General features: G+C 41.9%; 2 protein-coding genes across 5 annotated transcripts in view; one reads left to right on the top strand and one right to left on the bottom strand.

Annotated features, from left to right (window-relative positions):
• Positions 1-26,398, bottom strand: part of LOC142160132 (uncharacterized) — a 187,585-nt gene that overhangs the window by 156,583 nt on the left and 4,604 nt on the right. The window contains exons 2-4 of the mRNA XM_075215100.1: positions 24,856-24,921; positions 24,641-24,738; positions 22,914-23,010 (exon numbers count right to left, since the gene is read on the bottom strand). Coding sequence (XP_075071201.1) covers positions 22,914-23,010; positions 24,641-24,738; positions 24,856-24,886 — 226 coding nt within the window. The 5' untranslated portion in view covers positions 24,887-24,921. The remainder of the gene's footprint in view (positions 1-22,913; positions 23,011-24,640; positions 24,739-24,855; positions 24,922-26,398) is intronic.
• Positions 1-26,398, top strand: part of LOC142160075 (uncharacterized) — a 282,721-nt gene that overhangs the window by 28,017 nt on the left and 228,306 nt on the right. The gene's annotated exons all lie outside the window — the stretch shown is intronic.

The raw sequence follows: 26,398 nt of genomic DNA on the forward strand, positions 1-26,398 counted from the left end.
GGCAACAACCGGGACGCTTTAGTATCTCTAAACTCCGCGCTCGGCCAGCTGTTAAGCAGCCAGGCGCGTGCGCACACGTTGAGGCCAGCCCTGCACACCTGGTGGAATCAGCCAATCTAGGCTGATTAAAGCTTTAGTCTCTGCTGGTACTTTGCAGATACGATTGGCTGCAGGCTCTGCTATTATTCTACAGCTGAGGACATGTTCTGGACTATGTGCTGATTGGCCATCTGTACTATTTAAGGCAATGAGGACTGAGCCTCATTACCGGTTATAGCGTTCTGCCCTCAGTCCTGCTGCCTGCTTGTTCTATCTGTTTGGTTATTGCTACCTTGGATTGACTACCCGTGTTTTGACCCCTGCTTGTTCCTGGACCTGAGAACCTTCTCTTCTGACCTTGACCTTTTTGCCTGGATTCCGGATTTTGCTTCTTTGCCTGTGTGTCTGACCCTTCGCTTGTCCCTGGATTTTGCATCTGTGCTTGTGACCTTTGACCTAGGGTACCTCTTCACTACAGGGGATGTGAGCATTTCATAGCCAGCATCATACAAAGTTTTATTCCCTAATATCAATAACTAAAGTATGCAATGTGCGTTCTCTTCGCCGACTGCACCGGACAGCTGCTGATGAATAGGGTTTTAATATGATACAAGACATGCCACCTTTCCTATTATCTGAACCATATATATCACTGAAGTGCACATATAATCAGATTATATAAACTAATAATAAACCAAATACTGTCTGCTCATAAATTACTGTGTAATGGATCCAATATGAATTACATAAATAACTAAATGTTGTCATGCGAGTGTGTGCTTATTTTACCGTGCGATCGCTGTATGCCACGTGTAGCGTGGCATACTGAGTGCAGTTGGCCAATAAAACAATATTAACCAATATACTTTCGTTCATCCAATTATACGACTTCGACAGGGACAATATTACATTGTTCACACTGTAACTGAAAGTGGACAATGTTTATATAATTCTGTAATATATTACTATTTACTGAGGATCATTTACAAAGCTGCAGAAATGTGGGCCCACAGTGTAAATGTAATATTGTGACACATCCATTTATATGGGGACATGCGTGTCCTGGTGGGTAAAGATGCATCTGAAAAACTAAAGTGCAAAACTCTGCTCCTCATGGGAGGACCTAAGTGGGTCCAGATTTGTATTGTGAGCACATGTGAAAATTAGATGTATAAACGAGGGTCATAGGGTGGAGAGTGCATTTATATGGAGGCCTTTCCAGTTCAGCGAGTGGGTACATGGCCTCTTTCACCCTGGAAAGGTACATGACTGATGCTTACAGGTGGTAGAGAAGAAGCCTCGGCCTGTGTTTTAAATGGAATACATTTTATACCATGAGGTACATTTAATTATAAAAAAAAACATATTTATTGGTATAAATCCTCATGACAGAAGTGTGACACGTAATGAATACATTCCCAATACCCCCTCACTAATGATGTAAGACAAACGTGGCTCAATGAGCGGGACTTCTGGAGAGCAATAAGGGAACATTTACTTATATGAAGAGAGTGTTATACTAGACAGGATTTTGAAGCATGGTTTTTGCTCTTTTTTTCCATGTTCTTCTAAAATGGAATATGGGTGTATAGGGACTAGGACTATAAATATTTAATAATTAAATTCTCTCTGGGGCTTTTTTTTTTTTTAAATTTGGAATTTATTCATAACCTCATTACAGGATGGACCGCCTATACCGCCCTGTCTGTTGTGTTGCTGGGGACCATTTGGGGTTGCCTTGTCACCATCCCCTTTTCTTTATCCCAAATGCGCCCTCTAACCGCAGTAGGAGGGGTTTTTGCTGCTGCCACCATTGGACTCCTTTGCTGCATTCATTAACACTTTCATCTGGATAACTCTCACTTCTAGACTACCCCCTTGCTGGTACACCTGGGCTGGTACCTCTGACCCCTTGCCTTCAGATCAGGGATGCTGTGGATGGTTACCCCTGCCCTATCACACAGGCCAGAGCTGCAGGTAGCGGGCAAAGAGTTGGTAACGGATGCTGGGTCCCAACCTCAGAACAGCCGGATAACGGATTAGATTGGTCTAATCTGTGGTCACAGGAATTACAGTGGGTAAGTAGGCGTCAAAGCAGGTTCATCAAGTAGTTGATGTTTATTAGCTCAGGAACTCCGGAAAAGTACAGTTACATTCACTAGTTTAAGGTACTAGTGATATCCAGAACGGTACCGATAGAATAATGATACATGATCAAACAGCTCCTTTTTATACAGATTCTGGCACAACTTTTAGCAGGGGGTAACACCGCCCCCTGATCCTAGATGGCTCCGCGAAGACTGATAAATCCCATTCAATAATTATCATTAGGATGAAATATATCCTTTCACTGTGGAACTAACGCAATTTAATAAATATGGATAAAGGGAGCGCAATAAAAGGGTATGAATGGGTATGCATACATAAACAATGTAGTCAGTGAGTAAAAATCAGCAATCAAAAGAACATTTATAGCCTTTTGCAGATGTGATGTCAGCGGAGCCAAATAACGGGATAAAAGGACGTCATAGTCTAGAATTATTCGTCACAGACTTGCCCTCATACTAACTAATCTTACTCTGATGTTCCAATGATTGGCCGGGTTCCCTGGCCGATGTCTGTCAAGATTGCTGGTCCCGAAAGCCGCTACTCTTCAGTCCCTGTGTATTCGCGCTTTCTTTGACCCGCACTTGGAACACACTGTATGAATGACGGTGTCCTTCCTAGGTTAAAATAGTAAAGTATCAACTCCAATCCCGTTTTGTCCGTCGTGGGACTTTGTCAAGGATGCTGACAAGGTGAAAGGGGAGGCTTTATAAGGCTCTTCCCTCTTCCACTTTATTAAAAAAAAAGGTATGAAATAAGCAGTATAATATTAAAAATATATGAATTATAAACAAAATTCTACAGATCATGATGGAAGAATAAAATCGATAAAACCTGCTACTATAAAATATATAATTGTTACAACTATTAGTTTAAAAAAATGGCCCAAATCAAAGTCCAGATTAAGACCATATGGAAAAATGGTCTTCATATTGAAAATCCACCTGGATTCTGTATTTGCAATCTTTTGGACATGATGCCTCCTCTCCAGTTAGAAGGAATATGTTCTACTCCCATAAATGTAAGTTCACTGGGGTCTTTGTTATGGAGTTTGGAGAAGTGATCAGACACATTATGGGTTTTTAACCCTCTTTTAATATTATAAATATGTTCAGCCAGTCTTTTTAATTTCCTTTTTGTTATGCCTACATACTGTAGTCTGCAAGGACATTCCAATATGTAAATGACACCTTCTATATTGCATGTAATTCGTGTTTGGATTTTGAATTTTTTTTTGTAGGTGTTAGATTTGACACTGGTAATTGATTTGGTCTCTATAGTGCCCGTTTTCATTATTCTGTTATATCCTGATACTTGTATCCTGAGTTACACAAAACCAAATTCCTCCCCTGGTATACTGTCTTGGCAATAAATACATTTCCTATACAAAAGTGCAACACAATCTAATAAAAATCTGTATATTTCAATGATATAAATTAGCACTCTGCGCTAATAATTTAAATATATTTATACAATAAGTTATTTATAGGTGATCCTGCCACACTCATATATTGTGTACTGCAGTTTGTACACTGACTAGTGAAGGATGTTGAAGTTCAGTTTAATTTAAAAAAATGTTTTAAATGTTTTTCTTTATATAGTGAATAAGTAGATTAAATAACAGTACAGTGCATTTATGGACATTACATACTAGTATATGATCTATGCACAAATAAGGTCATAAAGTATATAATTACAATCATGTTGAGTTCTTCTTTTTTTTTGTCCGATTTACGTAAACAATAAAAAAGGGAACAATCAAATGGAGGAAGGAAGCAGCTGATAAGGAGTCTTTATAAGGTAACGAGGGGAGAGTGAGTTTGTGTCAGTGTGTGGCCGGGTCCCAAGTTCTCAGTATTGTTTTCTCAATAAAATACATTTCCTCCTCCGTGGCAGCATACACTGTGGGGTTAATGCTCACTTGTACGTGAGTCAGGACAGGAAAGAAGACCCACCTGCTGGATATATATAGCCAGGCCTCCCTCCTCTGTGTCTTCTTTCCAGGCATTGTTATTTTAGGGCTTACCTGCGTTACATTGTCACCAGGAGGAGTAGGCCGGCGGTAGCACCGCCGGGAGTGCTAACTGGGCCTCAGTGGTGGGAATAGTCTATTCACAGAGTGATGCCCTCCATTAGTGGCTTGTATCCTTCGGCAGCCATGAGAACTGCATTGTGATTGCACCCAGCCGACGAGTGTTGCCTTCTCTGGTAACATGATGCCACCAGTAGCCATGGCGACTACAGTTCTTCACCTCTAAGATTGATGCATTGTGGGAGTCGGCATCGCAACCTCACAGTGGAAGGATTAACAGCCTGCCTTAATCAAACAAATGCGGGTGGACAGTGTGCGTAGGCCCCAAAATATATATGTAATATGCATTGATGTCTTGGTAGACAGCCTGTAGATTGTCAGGTGTGCAGCAGGAGAAGTCAGACGTGATTTATCTGATGGCGGCTCAGCTGTTTGGTCAAAGAAATTTAGTTTGGATTTATTGGAGAATTTGTTGAAAGTTATTCATAGAAACAGTGGTCAAATTGGTAAATATCAGTGAATGGAATTTGATAGTGTAAATTTTCTTTTTTTCTAAACTTTTGTACTGTCTGAGTCGGAATGACCCCCACCCCCCCAATCTGCGTCTGTGCTTTCCAAACCATCCTTCATTACTACATATGTTTTGTTTGTGATCCAACTCTTCCATAGTTCTGTTTCTTCTGTATCTCTTCTATACCTTGAGACCTGTCAGACTTGACAACCACATGACACCTGGTAGGATTTTTTAAGAATCCAGGGAAGATGTGCATCCATTGATTAATCAATTAAAATTATACAAAAAAAGTTTGGCATCAGCAGGCATTTGCTACATTGGCTACTGGGATATTTTCGGCAACTTGTGGATGTTCATCTGCTGTCTAACTACAAGTCCGTGCATGCCCTTCCCTGCCCTTTATTGTAGTTCCATGACAACTTGGGTGCTAGGTTGCTCAAGCAGATTTTTCACTTCAGATGTCCCTCTTCTTTATTTTTTATGTTTTCTCTGTAGTCCTCTCCCTTTTATCTAAGTGCATTTTTATTCTTATCTATCAATATAAAACATTATCAACTTTTCTCAAAGTTGGTGGCTGTATCTCTGACGCTCCCATTCTTAAGATATCTCTCCCATAACACTTTACTTCTTACTTATTCTCCTGCACCATCTTCTCCCCTGTTACATTTTCTCACTTGTTCCTCTTACCAATCTTTCTGAAGCTTTCTTCACTCATTTATTTTCCTTATTCTACTTGCCCTCTTTTCTCTCTTAGAGCATTCCCACTCACAATCACTTCTCTGCTGACTTCTCTCTTCTCTGCTCACTTGTGCCTCAATTGGCGAGAGTGACTGGAATGCATGTGGAAGGCATATTTTCACTCCTCTCTTCAGCTTTGGTATGGGAGTTGCAAAGGTAAAAAAAAGTTAAAAAGTAAAAGCTTATGGTACATAAAGTGTATCATTACATCAAATGCAATCCCACATTTCCGGGAGGTCGCAATCGTAACCACGCTGTCTGATGTGGGAGATTCACGCTCTCAACGAAACTGCTTTTCAGGAAGGCAATCACACTGCTGAGGAGGGCGAGTTCGGGATCACAAACCACACTGCTGGGGTGGGGGTGATTACAGCCACTCTGCTAGATTGGATGCTAAGGTATGGTGGACTCATTGGGTGCCTTATCATGGTGCTAATACAGGGACTTGTAGAAGGGGAGAGGGGTAGAGGGAACGGTCACTCTGTAAAATGAAAGCAGTGGTAGAAGTGCCGGTATGACAAACCATTGTATACCAGCCCACATTGATCATTGCATAGAAATTGAAGATGTTTCAGAAAACCAATCTTTGCAGGAAACATTCCAGGTGTTAGGGCTAACGGCTGAATATCATAAGCTTGCAGAACAGGGTGTAAAGATCTTCACCTATAGCAGCCACCTTTCCTGTAGAGCTTGTCTCACTCAGAGGTACTCAGATGCCCCCAGGACTAAGAGGAGTACAAGCTTATGAATATCACAACAGCATGGTATAGGAGGTGATGACAGGTGATAACCGTGGTCAGGAACAAGACGGGATCCGAGGACAGAAGCAGGCAGCGAGGTAAGGGTCAACGCCGGCAGAAAGCAAGGATATCCAAGTCACGAGCAAAAGGTCAGGGCCACCAGCAATAAAACACAGTCCAGTAAACGAGCCAAAGGTCATACACAGAATATCAATCCAGGAAGCAGCGCACTACCCAGGAGCAGGTCAGCAGCCAGGAACTGAACGCTATAACCGGCAAAGGTTCAGTGAAACTGACAGGTATTTAAAGAAGGAGCAGCCAATCAGAGCCAATGAGCTGCAGGTGAGAGGAGTTAAAGTGATCACACCCAGGCTGAAAATAACACTGCAGCAGACAGAAAGAAAACAACAATTACCTGCTGTTCCTAACACCAGGGACCTAAGATAAACTTAACAAGGGAATAATTTCAGAGAAATGGAACTACCGAAATAAACTTTTCCTTAACATGAATAGACTTTTTTGTATTTTCCCCTATTCTCCAGAGCAGACTAGGGTTTGCAATATATCTGCAAAGGTGGACAAAGTGGTAGCTAGATTCTCCAAAAATACTACCATTCCTGTTGAGGATATTAACTTCTTTTAAAGATAGTGTGGATAGAAGAATTTAAGAGGAGGAGCTAAAAAGCTACATCTTATAATAGTGGCAACACTAAAGCGTGTAGTAGCTACAACAAGGACAGCCAGAGTATTGCGTATCTAGGGTGATGATTTAGAAAAATATATACAGGATGGAATAAAGAGGAGTAAACTTCTTAAGGTTGTCCAAAGAATACAGCTGGAAACAGAACATAAGTGTAAGGTATCCCTAGATGCGATCAGGTTGGCCACTAGGACTATGGCTTCTCTATTTTCTATAAGAAGAGCTTTATGGTTAAGGCCATGGAGGGTGGCTATAGAGTCAATAATAAGCTGATATCACTCCCTTTTGAAGGAGATTACCTCTTTGCTCAGAAATTAGATGCCATAATTTCAAAATTGTTACGGGGGGGACTCAAGCTGGCGACCCCAGGAAAGGCCTAGTAAAAGATTTCCACTGAGGAGCTCATAGGATGCAAATTCACATAGGGAATAAAAGCAAGCCTTTAGCTGTCTAGAAGAGGTTATACAATGTGCTACAAGGCTAGAGCTTCAAGGCAGATTTTTCATCAGCAAAAGGAAAATCGAGAAGGTCTGCTAAATCTTTCTCCCAATGATGCCAGGGAGATCCACTCTATGGTAGATGTCAAGGTAAGATGCAGAGTTACAAGTTTTCTGGCATAATTAGCATCAACCACTACAGCCCAGTGGATGGTAACAACAATAGAGGAGGGTTACAGATTGGAGTTTCTATCAGGACCTCCAGAAAGAGTATATAACATCACCAAATCCCAGAAACTGGGAGAAACGTAGCACTGAAACAAAATGTTAATATGTTGATGTCCTAACAGTGATTTTCAGATTTCCAGCAGCACAAAGAAGACCACCCTCAATGCTATGTAGGTAGGAAGATTTTTTATATTGGAAGATTTAAAAACCACCTACCTGCACCTTCCAATTTGCCAGGAACATCATAGATTTCTCATATTTATGATATTCAACAGTCACTATCGGTACAAATGTTTCCCTTTCAGGCTATCAGTATTGCCAAGGACCTACCTAAACCAAAGTTTTAGTAATGGTCATGGGAAAGCTAAGAAAGTGTTTATCACCATGGTCCTACCTAGACGATATCGTAATAACAGCTTCTTCAGCAAGAAATGCAAATCACTAACTGAGTGCTGCAGGTCCTGATGGAACATTGTTGAATAATGAATAAATAGTCATCTATGTCCAACCCAGAGGATGGACTTTCTCAGAATGTATCTAGATAATGTACAAGGAAAGGCTTTCTTGACATCAGAGAGAGATAGAGCAAACATGAATACTGGAGATATTGTGTCACTGACGAACAACATTGACAACAGCAGAAGAGTGCCTCAGAGTACTAGGTCTTATGGCTTTAGCTTATAGAGGTGCTATCATGGGACAGATTATACATGAGAAATTTTTAGTTAAATTGTTATGAGAAGGCCCACCTAGGAGACATGCAGCTATGCATCACCCAATGTGTATGCTGTCCAGGAGGAGGAGATAACAGCAGGTACCTGTTAAGCTGCTTTCCTTAACTCCTCCATGCCCTTCCCTAATTCTGCTATCAAAAATAAATAAATAAATTATATATATATATATATATATATATATATATATATATATATATATATAGTCTCAATATCAATAAATGAAGTCACTCATTGTTTTTTAAAACCAAAGAAACTTAGCTTTTGGTTGAATATCTGCTGTAGTTTACATTTTGGAGAGAACTTCTCCATTCTCAAACCACATATAGAGAAATGTAGTTACACCTTTTAATACATTTGGAAATTAGGGTGTACGGACCACCACCCTTAGACGTTTGGTGGATTTTTAAAGTTATGATGGCCTTCTTTTTTGCCCAGCACTCCACCCATCTACTCATAGGTATTTATAATCAGAGCATTGTCTGGTTCCTACCAATACTACTTTTTAGAGGTATTAAATGAGGTAAGTCCCAAGTTGTAAATTTATAACTAGTTAGTGCAGGAACCCATCACAAGGAGGTCTACAGTTATCACACAGTTTGACCTCTATTAGTCTACAGCCCAATAAGAACAAAGGTTTCCATGGACAGCAGGTTGTTATCACTCGGGTAATGTGGAAATTAGATAAGGTTAAAGAGAGTTTTGATCTGAATCATGTGTGATTTCTCTTTCAACAAGCAGTGACTGGGGAGTGATAATCCTTTTAGTTTGAACTATCTGGGGCACAATTGTGGACAGTTTACCTACTGGCAGGTGTGGACTGTGATTTTGATGGTTGGAAAACATCCAGGTATATGGGGTGAGCCCACCAAAAGTTGGTAGGTTCTTTTGACCGTTCCCTTTCTGAGTTTAGTTGCAGAAGGGTGAAGCCAGACCTTTGGGCCTGCAGTTATTAACAACCCCTTACCAGACTACTACAGGCAAGAACAGGGGCGGGCTAGTGAGTTGTGGTGACAGTGGAGAGCAAGGGTAGAGAAAAGCATCCACAGAGAAGGGAGGGGTGTGTGACAAGGTAGGAAAAGAGGAGGGAGATGGTAGGAGAAGAATGGATTGATGGGAAGAGATGTCATGATTTATGGACTTAATTTTGGAAACGAAGGGGGTAGCAAAGTCGAGAGCAGAAAGAAATGAAGGGAATGGGAGGAGACAGTTGAGGATGGCAAAGATTTGACAGAGTTTGGAAAAATGAGAGCCTTAAGGTAGGACTGTTTAGAGAGTCAAAGTGCAGAACTGTAAGAAGAGAGAATGAACTTGAAGGGATGGAAGTCAGAATGAATGAGTGACTTCCTGCAGAGCCATTCTGCACTATGCAAGCATTGTTGAAGATAGTGGGTAAGTTTGGAATGTCAAGGTTTAGGCAGGGATTATAGAAGCTTGTTAGTGACAGCCAGGGTGACAAACGGGTGTTATTATAGAAGGAGACAGTCTGATTGGGGCAAGAAAGACTGGTGATGGGGAAGAGGTGAGAGACCAGGAAGGATGAGAATGTGGTAGAATCAATGGTGTCCAGGTTACGCCTTCTGAGAGTAACTTTAGGATATGGGGAGGGTGAGATAGGTGGAGAGATGTTAAAAGAAAGGAAATGTTGGATAGAGAGAGTGAAACGTGACCTATTTAAGTCACAGACAGACTTGTCACCCGGTCTCGAGGTTCCCCGCCTAACAGCGCCTCTGCCTTTACTATGGCCTGTAGCTAGCTGAAGCTCTTTGAGCTCCGGCTAGGGACTTGGCTTCCAGGGACCCCGCAGGAGGCGCTGCACCTCTTGGAGCTGTTTGATCCCAGGAGACCCCTATGGAAGTCCCTCCAGAAGCCACTGAAGCTGGCTGCAGGGGGAAGGGGGGGTGAAGGATCCAGGGCTGCCTCTGCAGCCCCAGCTAGACCACCAGGGACAGGGTAAGTTCTTTTTCTTTATTATACACATATACATTTATTTCTTTCAACCACGGGACATTTAGAACACAGTTACACTCCTGGCACCTAGCGCGGGTGGTTAACCCTTGCTGCACGCTGGCTAACTAATGGCACTGCAGCACCCTATACACAATCATTTATTTACAGGCATTTATATATTCATTTAATTAAATACATTTAATCCCTTCATGGCTGCAGCATTGGGTATTACTCTCCCAGCACCACAGCGCACACTGCACCATACATTTTTATTTACACATAAGACATTTTTATTAACATTTCACGCTGCACCTAGTACCCAGTGATTTAACCCTTCCAACTCCGGGCATTAACCCTCCCCGTGTCGGAGTCATTTTCCAAGATGGCCGCCGCACTCGGGACCCGGCCACACACATCCTATGATCAAGAATGGTCCGAATCCTGATCCTGTACCTGAACCGCATCTGAACCAAATCGCTTGCCCCTATGATTGATTTTAAGCAAGTGCTCTGCTCCAAGTGGACTCAGATTGTGAGGACGTGCCTGCGACAGCCTGAGAGTGTATAGAAGTGTGAGAAATGGAAGCTTCACGTACCTCTGCGGATCGTAACATGACCTTAGTGAGCTCAGCCAGTGATTTAGCCCAGAGCGGTTCCTCCAGAGCTGTATGACTCTTGAGTTGGAGCATGGCGCTCCTGGATTTCAGGTTCGCAAACTGTACAAAGAGCATCCTGGTTAGACTGTCCAAAAGATAATTCAGAACTACAATTGGCACATGAATAATATAGCACAGCCGAGCTAGTGGGTCCATTATTCTTGGAAGTCCACTTTTCAGACATATTGAAATGTAAATGCGCATAATAAATTATTGCCAAGACTGTGAGTGCTCCCTTTAGCAAGCAAATCGCCTAATGAGCGGGATCGCTGCTCTGTCCCCCCTCTACTCGATGTCTAGGGCAGAGGAGGGACTTGCCGGCATGGCCGTTGGGAGGGAAGCAGTGGCTGCTGCAGCTTCACTCCCGCCCATTCTAAATACTGTGGCCTCGGCCGTCTTTATGGCCATGGTAAAGCAGTGCTGGCTGCTGGATAAATGCTGCTGTATGGCAATATATGCGTCCCAAATGCCCATTTCTAGGTGAAGACTGCCCAAAAACGGTGCAAGGCAAGTGAGTCAGACTGCTGCTTACCTTTCGCAGGGACCCAGAGTGAAGGAAGCCGACAGGCTATTCACTCCTCTGGGTCTTAGGACTGATCCCCGCACTGCACCTGAAAAGGAATTAAAAATAAAAACATGAAAGCCTAAAACCAACACAAGTATAGGCAGGAGCCTATACCTATGTGACTTCTCTCCAAGGCACTGAGGTATCTGCAGGAGATGAGGGGCATAGTAGGGGAGGAATGTATGTATTAAATGTGTAAGTGCCTAAACTCCTAGTAACACCTACTGTACCCCAATGTCTTGCAGTGTCCCCCAATTGTAGGAAGGAGAAATAACAGATTAATGTAAATTTTGCTAAAGCTTAAATTGCGTTAGTTCTACTGTTAAAGGATAAATTACATCCTAATGGTAATTATTGCCTGTGATTTATGAGTCTTTGAGGAGCCATCTAGAATCAGGCGGTGGTGTTACCCCTGCTAATATGTGTGTCAGAATCTGTATGAAAAGGAGCTCTGTTAGACCATGTATCATTATTCCATCTTCTGGATACCACTTGTATGCTAAACTAATGAATGTAACTGTCCTTTTTAGGAGTTCCTGAGCTAATAAATATCAACTACTTGAGGAACCTGCTTTGACACCTACTTAGCTGCTGTAATTTCTGGGACCAAAGATTAGACCAATCTAATTCGTTATCCAGCTGTTCTGAGGTTGGGACCCAGCATTCAGTACCAATGCTCTGCCGCTACCTGCAGCTCTGTCCAGTGTGATAGACTAGGGGGAACCATCCACAGCAACCCTGATCTGAAGGCAAGAAGAGGTCAGGGGTACCAGCAAGGGGGTAGAAAACTAGCGAGAGTTACTCAGAAGAAACTGGTTCTGGACGTCGCGAAGTAGTCGAATAGCGACAGCAGTAAAAGACCCTCCTACTGCGGTTAGAGGGCGCATTTGGGATAAAGAAAAGGGGACGGTGGCAAGACAAGCCCAACCGGTCCCCAGCCACACAACAGAGAGGGTGGCATAGGTGGTCCTTCCTGCAATGAAGTTTTATAAGAACAATAAAAATAGCAATGAACTTTCACTTGCAAAGAAGGAGCAGCACAGATAAGACTCTAAATTATGCTTACAGTGACACATTAAAGCACAATTGTCACTTACACGCAGCAGACTACCATTTTGTGGGCATTCTTTAGATTCATGAAGTCCTTCAGTGATGTCACTGGTTCCTAGAGAACTGATAGGCTGTATTGTCTCAGCCCATAATATGTCTCCCCACTGTGTGTTAAGCTGTCCATACTACACTTAGTAAGTCACAGCTATAGTAAGAAGGTTAAATCACTGTATACCCCTGTGAGATATTTATGTTTTCAGTATGTAACCTTTATCTGAGTACAGTGGAAATTTTAACATGAATTTCTGCTTTTTAGTGTTTTTAAGAAATTAGTCATCTTGGGTATGCATGTTCTTTTATTTCAGCTTGTAGTCTTATACTATTCTTAAACTACACTGCTAAAGAGTCTCCATCCAGGTTGGACCTCTACAAAGACCACATAGGTCCAATACCTCCATAACTAAACATGCCCCATCTATAGCAGATTGTGTGATCTCCACAAAAATCCTGTATGTAAATATGTAAATGAAAGCAGCTGTCACAATGTCAATTAAACACATCCTCAAATTTATGAATTAATTCCAGAAAGAAGGCGAGAGAGGTTCTTACTATCTAGTAGAAAACATCCGGCTGCTGGAAGGGGAAAATTAATGTTTTTAACAGGAAAATCCAACAGGAGATAATTGACCAAATGTAAAAAAATACAGCCCCAGAGAGAATTTAATTATTCAATATTTATTGTCCTAGTCCCTATATACACGTATTCCACTTTTAGAAGCACATGGAAAAAAAAAAGAAGCAAAAACTACGTCTCAAAATCCTGTCTAGTATATTAAAACACTCTTCACATATGTCAACTTTTTCCTTTTTTTCTCCAGAAGTGCTGTTCATTGACCCGAATGTATTTATTACGTGTCACGCTTCTGTCACGGGTATTTATACCCAAATAAATGTATTTTTATTAAATTAAAATGTACCTCATGGTGTAAAATGTATTACATTTAAAACACAGGCCGAGGCTTCTTCTCTACCACCTGTGAGCATCAGTCATGTACCTTTCCAGGTGAAAAAGGTCATGTACCCACTCGCTGAACTGGAAAGGCCTCTGTACAAATGCACAATTCACTCTTTGACCCTCATTTAAACATCTAATTTTTACATGTGGTCACAATAGAAGTCTGGGTCCACTTAGCTTCTCCCGTAAGGAGCAGTTTTGCACTTTAGTTTTTCAGATGCATCTTTACCCACCAGGACACGCATGTCCCCATATAAATGGATTACTCACAATATTACATTTGCACTGTGGGCCCACATTTCTGGAGCTTGGTAAATGATCCTCAGTAAATAGTAATATATTACAGAATTATATAAACATTGTCCACTTTCAATTCCTGTGTGAACAATGTAGTATTGTCCCAGACACAAAAAAGTACAGTTAGGGCGCTAGGAAAGACCTACGGAGTGAATAACAGCTGCCCCCAAAGACTAGGATACAAGCCTAGGCAAATAGACAAAACACTATAAAAAATACACAAGGGAGCGCTCGTTATCTCGCTTCCCAACAAATTTATTAAAATACATTTATTATTATATATGTGCAGATTCCTTGTAAATATAAATCATAAATGTTTATTATATTTACAAGGAATCTTTACATATATAATAATAAATGTATTTTAATAAATTTGTTGGGAAGTGAGATAACGAGCGCCCCCTTGTGTATTTTTTATTTTAAGTAAATTTTTATTAAGGTGTTTCAAAACAACAGTCGTGAAAAGTGAGACATCATATGACATATATGTGAAACACTTCACTTCAAGTAACAGAAATGCACATAAAAGAAAACTTGAAACAGTACATAGCAAATTGGCATGTTACTGTAAAGGAACGAGAGTGTTGTTTTTCTTATTTTTGTTGCTTGAGGGGAAAGGGGAAGACAAACAATGGGTGGAGGGGGGGGGGGAAGAGTTTATCACCTTTTGTTCCCTGAATCAAGTGGTAAAGAGGAAAAATAATTACAAACTTGGCTATAAGGAGGTGTCTATGACTATCATTTAAAAGTATAAGATGTTCCAAGCCTATCATAGTTTATGGGAGCGGATGGGTGTCAGATGGTTGTTAATGGGGGTTCAGCATTGAAATGGCACGTCCAAGGAGACCATGTATTTTGGAAATTCTCTGGTTTATCTTTAAGGACGCTGTGATGCTTTCCATTCTGTAAATAGACCAAATTTTGCTAATGGTAGCTGAGAGTGAGGGAGGGGGGGCAGTATCCTTCCAGTGAGCTGCAATCAAACATTTGGCTGCATTTACCATATGGCCAATGAGCTTTTGTATGGGCCGGGTGACGTCAGGGAGTAGTCTAGGAAGAAGGGAGTACAGAGGGGAATCAGGCATCTTAACCTGGGTCACAGATTCAATTAGCTTATGAATTTGCTGCCAGTAAGACTGCAGTCTGGGGCAACTCCACCAAACGTGCAACAGGGTAGCCCGCAGTCCGCAACCCCTCCAACATCGATCACTGGAAGCAGGAAAGATAGTATGCAGATGGGAAGGGACTAAATACCACCTGTAATAAATTTTACATGAATTTTCCTTTATTCTCACCGAAATTGATGTTTTAGCTAGGTTATTTCTTATCTTTGACCATTCTTTTGGTGTCAGGGTCTCCCCAGTGTCCCGTTCCCAAGCCAACTCGTGCGGCTCTTTATCCGGCTGACCAAAGCTATTAATCAGCTGGTAAACAGTGGATATTAAACCTCTAGTAATGGTAGAGGAACAACATAGAGACTCTAAGGTCGACCATCGATCCGAAGGGGGAGGAGTTCTTAGGGAACGATAAAAATGCCTAAGCTGCAGATATTGATAGAAAAATATTCGCGGCAATCCTAGTCTATTCTGCAATTCTGAAAATGTAGGGAACACCCTCATTGGGGCCAGATCCCTGGCAAAGAGCAGATTTTGAGAGGTCCAGTGATGAAATGTTCTGTGATCTAGGCCTGGTTCAAATTTTTTATTGCTCCAGAGCGGGACAAGAAGCGGGTATTCAGATAACATTTTATAGGATCTAGTCACTTGGTCCCAGAAACAGAGAAACGGGCTGAGGGTAGTTGGGCTAGGCGTCTTGTTCTATGTTGGGGTGAGATCCAAAGCAAGGAGTATGGGGAGTATCCCTTGTGTATTTTTATAATATTGTCCCAGATCCCACACTATATCTGCAGCTCATTATTGGGATTACTTAGGATCCTGTATAACAACAATGTGGTCTTGTTATTACTGTGGACAGTGATGCCGATATCTAATATAATCAGGAAACTGGAATAAGTTCCACACATGTGTGATCTTCTCCAGTCTGATGTTAATAATACACATTCCACCTATGTCTATGAATGATAACTAAATTATAACATGTTGGTATACTGTGTGCCTGGAGATTTGATTTCTCCTCCATACCTCAGTGATGTCTAATAAGTACACACGCTGTACATTTATAGAGTTTGTATTTATCAAATAAACAGCTTTTACAACATTAGGAATACTGCTGCAACACTGTTTCATGTCTACCACTACTAAAATGGCTTTTCTCCTGGGATAATGTTCTAAAATGTAGAGCTAATTTGCATGTAAAACATTTCTAACACCCATCAGAACATGGAAACTGTTTTTCACCAGTGTGAGTTCTCTGATGTCTAAGAAGATTTGATTTATGTGTAAAACATTTCCCACACTCTGTGCATGAAACTGGTCTCTCACCTGTGTGAGTTTTCTGATGTTCAACAAGACCTGATTTATGTGTAAAACATTTCTTGCACTCAGAACATGGGAATGGTTTATCGCCTGTGTGAGTTCTCTGATGTCTAAGAAGTCCTGATTTATATGGAAAACATCTCCCACACTCAGAACATGGAAATGGTTTCTCACCTGTGTGAAGTCTCTGATGTTCAACAAGACCTGATTTATGTGAAAAACATTTCCCACACTCAGAACATGGAAATGGTTTCTCACCTGTGTGGAGTCTCTGATGTTTAACAAGATGTGATTTATTTGTAAAGCATTTCTCACACTCAGAACATGGAAATGGTTTATCACCTGTGTGAGTTCTCTGATGTTTAACAAGAGATGTATTATGTGAAAAACATTTGTCGCACTCAGAACACAGAAATGGTTTTTCACCTGTGTGAGTTCTCTGATGTCTAACAAGAGCTGATTTGTGTGTAAAATATTTTCCACACTCGGAACACAGGAATGGATTCTCACCTGTGTGAGTTCTTTGATGATCAATAAGATCTGATTTCCACATAAACCATTTTCCACACTCTGAGCATGAAAATGGTTTTTCACCTGTGTGAGTTCTCTGATGTCTAACAAGAGCTGATTTATGTGCAAAACATTTGTAGCACTCAGAACACGAAAATGGTTTTTCACCTGTGTGAGTTCTTTGATGTACAAGAAGAGTTGATTTATGTGGATACCATTTCCCACAAAACGAGCATGGAAATGGTTTCTCATCTGTGTGAGTTCTCTGATGTTTAACAAGACATGGTTTCTGTGTAAAACACTTCCCACATTCAGAAACGGGAAATGTTTTTTCTCCTGTGTGCTTTCTTTGATGTCTAAGAAAGATTGACTGATGTATAAAACGTTTACCACATTCACAACAAGGAAAGGCTGTATTCCCTGTACGAGTTCTACTGTGTGTAACAATATCTGAGTTAACAACAGAACATCCGTCATAATAATTAGAGGGATCAGATGATATATCTGCACTGTGCAGTGCTGGATGAATGTTTAGAGTAATCGGGGCCTCTCCTGGAGAACCTTGTATAATGTTATCTTCTATTTTAAAATCTGGAGACAAAATAAGACATCCCTTCGAAATAGTCCTGTTTTTGCGTCCATCTGCTGGATATAAATGTATGTAAATAGACATCTTGTTAGTACATTGAGTAAATTGTCATACTATTATAGAGTTCAAGAGCTTTCATTTCAATTTGCAAACTATGAACACAATTATAAGTGTATAAAAAGCTAATATGACTTTTCTTGAAGATATAAAACATTGGCTTAACATAGAACACAAGTGCATTACCAAGCACAATACATAGATCCAGCAACAGTGACATGCAAGTAGCCTAGACACATTGGACTACTCCACCCATAATGCATTTCCCAAGCCAGTAATATTGTCCGACCACAATGTCTATCAAATTACTGCCCTCAGATACAAACACTGGAGCCATGGAAGCAGAGTAGACTTGGGTGAAATTAGCAGAACGTCCTATAAATGGGTCTATACTACTTGAAGTTCTCCAGGTGGACACCTAGGTGGCAAAAGCAGCCTCTCTATGTCCCTCTGGTCAACCTCAGGTAACGTAGCTCCACAGCTACTAATTTAGAATAAGGCTTTGATGTAGACAAGTACAGAGAGAGCAGGAGAGCAGTATAGTAGGAAATAGCAGCACAGAATGACAACAGCACAGAGCGGAGGAGAGCGTCAGGAATGAGAGGGGAAATGGAGCAGGGCACAGATGAGCAACAACAACTGGAAGGAAGCCTAGGGCAGAGCAGGATACAGAGACAGCTCACAGGAAGAGCAACATTATGTACTAACCAATCAGAGAATGGAGGAGAGCTATTGTGCAACGACAGGTGTGTGGTTATACGTTTGTGTTTGCCTAGTGATATCAGCTGCTATTTTGCTTTAGTATTGCTGTGTTAATATACACACATAAAACTGTATCAAATATTAATACATAGGGATGATCATGGGTAAAGGGGGGATCTCACCCCCTTGATCAGAGAAGGAACCACAATGGTGATATCCAATGTACTGATGTATTAGCAACATTACAGTGTGAGGAGGAGACTGGTCAGATCTCTGGGCTGGTAGCACAATGATATGATGTGAGGAGGAGAGCAGGAGTCTAATAGGGGCTGATGGCTCCTGATGTATGAGAATCACCAGAGTGTGGGGAGGAGGCTGATCAGATCTCTGGGCTGGTAACACAATGATATGATGTGAGGAGGAGAGCAGGAGTCTAATAGGGGCTGATGGCTCCTGATGTATGAGAATCACCAGAGTGTGGGGAGGAGGCTGATCAGATCTCTGGGCTGGTAGCACAATGATATGATGTGAGGAGGAGAGCAGGAGTCTAATAGGGGCTGATGGCTCCTGATGTATGAGAATCACCAGAGAGTGTGGGGAGGAGACTGGTCAGATCTCTGGGCTGGTAGCACAATGATATGATGTGATGAGGAGAGCAGGAGACTAATAGGGGCTGATGGCTCCTGACTCCCCCACTGAGCAGATACTTTTCCACATTACTTTGTACTGACAGAGGAAGGTGTAGAATAAGAGATTGTTGTAGTGACTGAACAAGGACAATATGTGACTATTTCTGTAATAAGTGTTTATTACTCACCTGTACTGATATATGTAGGGATTTCCTCCTCCTTACACTGCTGATCACCCCTCACATACGTCTCTTCTTCTCCCTTAATTTCAGTCTGATCTTCACACTAATTAACCAAAAATTACAAAAAAATGACTTTTTAATGATGTTTAATTTCATTAATTAAAATTAAACAGTAGAATATCAGTGTATTACACCCACACAGCTGCTCTACCTTAATATTAGTCGGATCTTCACCCTAAATAATTCAAACACAATAAAATAACAATGTAATAATATCTGATTTCACTAATCATTGTGTGACTGGATCACTTATAAATAACTTATTGTATACATTTATTCAAAAGAAATAACACAGGTCAGTTATTTATATAATTGCAAATGTATTTATTTTTGATATTGTGTGTATTTTGCTAAAGGAAACATCTTTTTTTCTAAGACCAGGGGAGAATTTTTTTGTTTTGTTTTAGCTTTGCTAGAGGAAATGCATTATTTCTGAGGTATATATTTGATGCAATGGGCATTTGTTTAAAGAGTCTGTTCTGTAGCTCCAAAAGGAAGTCCTCATTAAGGCTAATGAAGTTTATTCATGCGAGTGACCAACATGTCCTTTTTAGTCTAATGCACCACAGGACGTAGTCAGTGTTGGTTCCTGAGGGCCTTTTGTCCAGAGTGTTAGAACCTGTCTGAATATTGTAAACAGCACGTGATGTAAGACATAACCGATAAATGTAAATTTTGTTAAGTATAAATTGCATTCAAATCAATGTTTGGGTAAACATATTGCATTCTGCTACTAAAAATAATTCAGACTTCAGGGGCTGGCTTACCCTGTGAGGCTGTGTCCAAAACTGTACAAAACAGCATTGGTTTGTACTGAATGTATCATTCTTGTTCCATCTGACCTGATCACTGGTACCTTCAAACAGTGTGACAGCAAATAAACATCACTTGCTTCAAAGACCTGCTTGAGAACTTCTCTATGCTGATAATCCTGTGACCTACAGATTAGACCCAAAATCTAATCCGTTCCTGGCTGTCTGAGGTTTGGGCCCAGCTTTCCAGTACCACCACTCTGCCCGCTACCCTGCAGCTCTGGCCAGTGTGATAGGCCAGGGGGGATCCATCCACAACAACCCTGATCTACAGTAAGAGGTCAAGGGTACCAGCCCAGGTACACTAGCAACGGGGTACACTTGCAGCAACAGCTACCCAAAAGGATCCCGGTTCTGGATGCTGGTAAGGGTTCCAGTGGAGATACCATTTGTAAGCCCCTCCTACTGCGGTTAGAGGGCGCATTTGGGGAAACAAAAGGAAACAGTGGCAAAGTAAGCCCAGCCGGTTCCCAGCAACAACAGACAGGGTGGCATAGGTGGTGCATCCTGTCACACATTGTATAACACATATACAGCTGCTCTACAGATCATATAGAGAAAAGTCACTGTGGTTATTTTTATATTTGTTGAGACACTAAATCCCATCTACCTGATACCACTGTGGGACACTGTGATTTTCCTCTGTACAATCCTGTGAATAAAGAGAACGGGGACATCTCTCTGGGCGATTTCTGTTACTGGATCCATCTATAGAAGACACAATTACACAATACATTTTTTTTATTGATCATCAGGTGATTTGTGTACATTTATATAAGCAACCCATAGCTTCATAGGGAAAGCAGAAATGACTCTATACGCTACATTTACTAAGTATATATGGAGGCATGTATTCTACAACAATAAAGTTACACAATAATAAACAGGGTATATTAATGGGAAATGTCAACGCCAGTAACCCCATTAAATAAGGGAATTAATGTCTACCATTAGAATTTGATATTAGGATAGTCCCAAACTGAACCATCAGGATAGAAGTTTGTACCCAGCCTCTTCCACCTTACTCCTGATACAGGCATTGTGTATCAGTAATGCTCCAAGATCATCTCAGACCATCGTGTATCTGAAACATTTCTGCCCAAAAATTTGTCCCAACTTTCTAACACAATCTGGCAAGGTGGCAACAGTGGAATCACAAAACATACCATAGATGTTTGTCTGATCATATACATACAATCTCAAAATGAGCCTGTGGATGGGAAAACAGTTTCTTGTTCAGGAGAGAGGACAGAAAATGCATCAACTGATCATATAGCCAGAAAAAAGTGGAACACAATATAAGGGGACCAGATATGGAACCATCTGGGAAATGCAAAGAGGCCGTAGAAAAGCTGTAATTTTAATCATATTACACCAACCAGGAAATTGTGAGCAGATGCTGTATAAGAAGATCTGCATCAGTATGAGTAGGTAATATACAGTAAAAAGTTAAGAGAGGTCACATGATATCTGTGTGCTAAAGTATTTTACTGATTTAATGACGATTCAATTAAACATACTTTTTTTAGAAAAGGATTGAAATTAGTGGACTGGAGGGCCTCTATGTACAGCATACTGGTCTTTTAGTTAATATATCATTGTTAATAAAAAGAGAACACACCCTCTAATATGATCAATACAGATGGAATACTGCTTGATATGTTGTTTGAAGAATAGTCCATTATCTGCTTCCTATGCTTCCCTTCACCAATGGTTCTCATTTCACCTCTTCCCCACTAACTCTCTTCCTCATCATCCCACTTCCGCTTCCCTGCACTTTCTCCTGCACAGTGTACTTACACTCAGGATCCCATGGCTTAATACCACCCAACTGTCCCCTTACCTGCTCTTACGGCCCTACTCTGCACTTGTGGCTGCGTGCTGAGTAGGGCCACATCTTCCACCTCCATACCTCCCTTGACTCCCCACCTCTCTCATAATGCCTTGCCTCTTCACTAACCCCTGGCTTTGTCCAGTTCCCACCAAAACCTTTCCCTGCTCTACCCACCGCCAATCTCACCAACCTTATCCACATATCCCATCCCTTTTTACTGTGGCCTCTGGAATGCCAGGACAGTTTGCAACACTTTCATCTCTAGCTCCCTTAACCTCCACTCAGATCACTGAAACTTGGCTCCACTCCTCTCCTACGAGGGCCTTTCTTTCACCCATGCACCAGGCCTGGTGACCATCCAGTTGATGGTGTAGGCATCCTTCTCTCTTCCAGCGGCACCTTATGGATCATTCCTCTTCCCCTCATTCATCTCTTTTGAGATATAACTATTAGTGCACAGCGAGGATAATGAGTAATATCACAGATTGTCTCATCCCATTAATCAGCGATTGAAACGTTACGGTGACTTTCCTTGAACGGATGTATGGGAAGGAGGAGGAGACTGGTCAGATGTCTGAGCTGGTAGCACAATGATATGATGTGGGAGGAGAGCAGGAGTCTAATAGGGGCTGATGGCTCTTGTTGTATGAGAATCACCAGAGTGTGTGAGGAGGAGACTGGTCAGATCTCTGGGCTGGTAGCACAATGATATGATGTGAGGAGGAGAGCCGGAGTCTAATAGGGGCTGATGGCTCCTGATGTATGAGAATCACCAGAGAGTGTGGAGAGGAGACTGGTCAGATCTCTGGGCAGTGGCGGATCCAGGGGCCCCGATCGCCCCCCCTAGCAGACACTTGCTGCCGACGGCTGCACAGTATGTGCAGGTCCGTCCAGCCGTGACAGGCAGGGACAGTGTTCTGCCCGGCTGCTCTGATTACACAATCAGAGCAGCCGGGCAGCACACTGTCCCTGCCTGTCACGGCTGGACGGACCTGCACATACTGTGCAGACGTCGGCAGCCTAAACTGTTAGAAAGGGGCGGGGCCTAAATCGCCCCCCCTAAATCGCCCCGGGTACAGTAGTTTTCTAGATCCGCCCCTGTCTCTGGGCTGGTAGTACAATGATATGATGTGAGGAGGAGAGCAGGAGTCTAATAGGGGCTGATGGCTCCTGACTCCCCCACTGAGCAGATACTTGTTCATCATTAGTTTGTACTGTCAGAGGAGGGTGTAGAAGAAGAGATTGTTATAGTAACTGAACAAGGAGAATATGTGACTCTTTTCTGTAATAAGTGTTTATTACTCACCTGTGCTGATATCTGTAGGGATTTCCTCCTCCTTACACTGCTGATCACCCCTCACATACGTCTCTTCTTCTCCCTTAATTTCAGTCTGATTTTCACACTAATTAACCCAAAATTAAAAAAAAAAAATACTTTTTAATAATGTTCAATTTCATTAATTAAAATGAAACAGTAGAATATCAGTGTATTACACCCACACAGCTTCTCTACAGATTATGTACTGAAAAAGACCTTAGGTATTATGTTATTTGGTGAAACCCTATAGTCTGCTGCCTCACTTTTTATGACGGCAATTTCCATATTTGTCAGAATGTCATGAAGAGTGATCAGATGAATTGAAATTAATTTTTAAGTCCCTCTTTGCCATGACAATGAACTTTATCCTAAAAACAACATTTCCACTGCATTTCAGCCCTGCCACAAAAGGACCAGCTGACATCAGGTGAGTGATTCTCTCATTAACACAGGCGATATGGTTGACGGGGACAAGGCTGGAGATAACGCTGTCATGCTGATTGAGTTAGAATAACAGACTGGAAGCTTTAAAAAAAAGGGTGGTGCTTGAAATGTTGTTCTTCCTCTGTTAACCATGGTTATCTGCAAGGAAACACATGCAGTCATCATTGCTCTGCACAAAAAGGGCTTCACAGGCAAGGATATTGCTGCTAGGAAGATTGCACCTAAATCAACCATTTATCAGACGCCCAAGAAAGTCCAGCAAGTGCCAGGACAGTCTCCTAAAGTCGATTCAGCTGCAGGATCAGGGCACCACCAGTGCAGAGCTTGTTTAGGAATGGCAGCAGGCAAGTGTGAGTGCATATGCACTCACAGTGAGGCGAAGACTTTTGGTGGATGGTCTGGTGTCAAGATGGCCAGTAAAGAAGCCACTTCTCTCCAGAAAAAACATCAGGGACACACTGATATTCTGCAAAAGGAACAGGGATTGGACTGCTGAGGACTGGGGTAAAGTCATTTTCTCTGATGAATCCCCTTTCAGATTGGGGCATCTGGAAAAATGCTTCTCCGGAGTAGGAAAGGTGAGCGCTACCATCAGTCCTGTTTCATGCCAACAGTAGAGATCATTCATGTTTGGGGTTGCTTCTCAGCCAAGGGAGTGGGCTCACTCACAATTTTGCCTAAGAACACAGTCATAAATAAAGAATGGTACCAAAACATCCTCCAAGAGCAACTTCTCCCAACCATCCAAGAACAGTTTGGTGACGAACAATGCCTTTTCCAGCATGATGGAGCACCTTGCCATAAGGCAAAAGTGATAATTAAGTTGCCCGGGGATCAAAACATCGAAATTGTGGGTCCATGGCCAGGAAACTCCCCAGATCTTAATCCTATTGAGAACTTGTGGTCAATCCTCAAGAGGCGGGTGGAAAAACAAAAACCCACAAATTCTGACAAACTCCAAGCATTGATTAGCCAAGAATGGGTGGCCATCAGTCAGTATGTTGCCCAGAAGTTGATTGACAGCATGCCAGGGCGAATTGCAGAGGTCTTCAAAATGAAGGGTCAGCACTACAAATATTGACTATTTGCATAAACTTAATGTAATTGTCAATAAAAGCCTTTGACACTTATGAAATGCTTGTAATTTTACTTCAGTATACCATAGCAACATCTGACAAAAAGGCCTAAAAACATAGAAGCAGCAAACTTTGTGAAAACCAATATCTGTGTCATTCTCAAAACGTTTGGCCATGACTGTATATTCAATCTACCTGATACTCCTGTGGGACACTGTGATTTTCCTCTGTGCAATCCTGTGAATAAAGAGGATGAGGACATCTCTCTGGGGTATTTCTGTTACTGGATCCATCTGTAGGAGACACACAGTGACTGAATACATTGCTTATAGGTGATGACCAGATAATGTGTATATGGATGGCCCTTAAAACCGCTCTCCCCTTTACCCTAAATTAAATTCTCCTCTTACCCAGTGATGTGAGGGGCTGGTGATTCTCCATTATGTCCTCACAACGACCTCTAAATACTCCCCCTCCTGCATGGAGAAATAGACAGTGACATCCTCACACCTTATAGAAACCTGACACACACAATGATACAGTTATCACCCAGACACATCCCCTGGTGTTACTGTATAATGTCCCATTCCCAGCAGTCACCTCTCCAGTCAGCAGCTGAATGATTTTGTAGGTTCCAGGATCATCCAGGACTATCAATTAAAAGCTAAATTAAACTGCACCTATATGGGATTGCTTTTTTTTTAATGAATCAAGTGTACATAATATACAAGAAGGGTCAATCATACAAACACCACCCCTCTCATAACTTTACACACACACACACACACATATATATATATATATATACATATATATTTTATCAAAAAAATAGATAGTGTAGCGTGTAACTCCAATTAGACCAAAGAAGTTCAATTAAAGTCCAAGTTGGACATAGGATTCCCTATGTTCAGGAGGCAGCCACAATTCCCACAAAGCCAGATGGTGACCTGGAAAATCTATAACAAAACAAATAGGGAGGGGCGCCACATAGTATAATACTGTATATATTAAAAATACAGAAGATGTGTCATGAACAAGAAACTCAATCATCCATATGGGTGAAAAGAGGAAACATTTTTATAACACTCAAACAGCAAGGGTGAATGTAAAAAGATCAAGAACACACTGGAAAGCTCCTCCTCTGTCCCTCTCACGCTGTGTCCTCCTTCTCTGCCCCTCTCAAGCTGTGTCTTCCTTCTCTGTCCCTCTCACGCTGTGTCCTCCTTCTCTGTCCCTCTCACGCTGTGTCCTCCTTCTCTGTCCCTCTCACGCTGTGTCCTCCTTCTCTGTCCCTCTCACGCTGTGTCCTCCTTCTCTGTCCATCTCACGCTGTGTCCTCCTTCTCTGTCCCTCTCAAGCTGTGTCCTCCTTCTCTGTCCCTCTCACGCTGTGTCCTCCTTCTCTGTCCCTCTCACGCTGTGTCCTCCTCCTCTGTCCCTCTCACGCTGTGTCCTCCTCCTCTGTCCCTCTCACGCTGTGTCCTCCTCCTCTGTCCCTCTCACGCTGTGTCCTCCTCCTCTGTCCCTCTCACGCTGTGTCCTCCTTCTCTGTCACGCTGTCCCCCTCTGCCGCGTGCCAGCCATAGAAAAAACAAACAACACAAAAACTTACCAATCTGCGCGGCGCGGGACTCTCCCACGCTGCGTGAGAGAGGAGGATGCTGGGTCCCGGCGCCGCATGGATTGGTAAGTTTTTGTGTTGTTTGTTTTTTCTATGACTGGCCCGCGGCACCCCTGTGACAGTGCCGCTGCACCCCTGGGAACCACCGGTATAAAGTATAAAGCAAGTATAATAATATATAGTATAAAGTAAGTATAATAGTATATAGTGCAGAGTAAGTATAATAGTATATAGTAAGTATAATAGTATACAGTAAGTATAATAGTATAAGGAAATCTGTGACAGAATGGACCGCCTATGCCACCCTGTCTGTTGTTGCTGGGAACCGGCTGA

This window comes from Mixophyes fleayi, chromosome 6 (assembly GCF_038048845.1).
Source record: "Mixophyes fleayi isolate aMixFle1 chromosome 6, aMixFle1.hap1, whole genome shotgun sequence".
NCBI lineage: Eukaryota > Metazoa > Chordata > Amphibia > Anura > Limnodynastidae > Mixophyes > Mixophyes fleayi.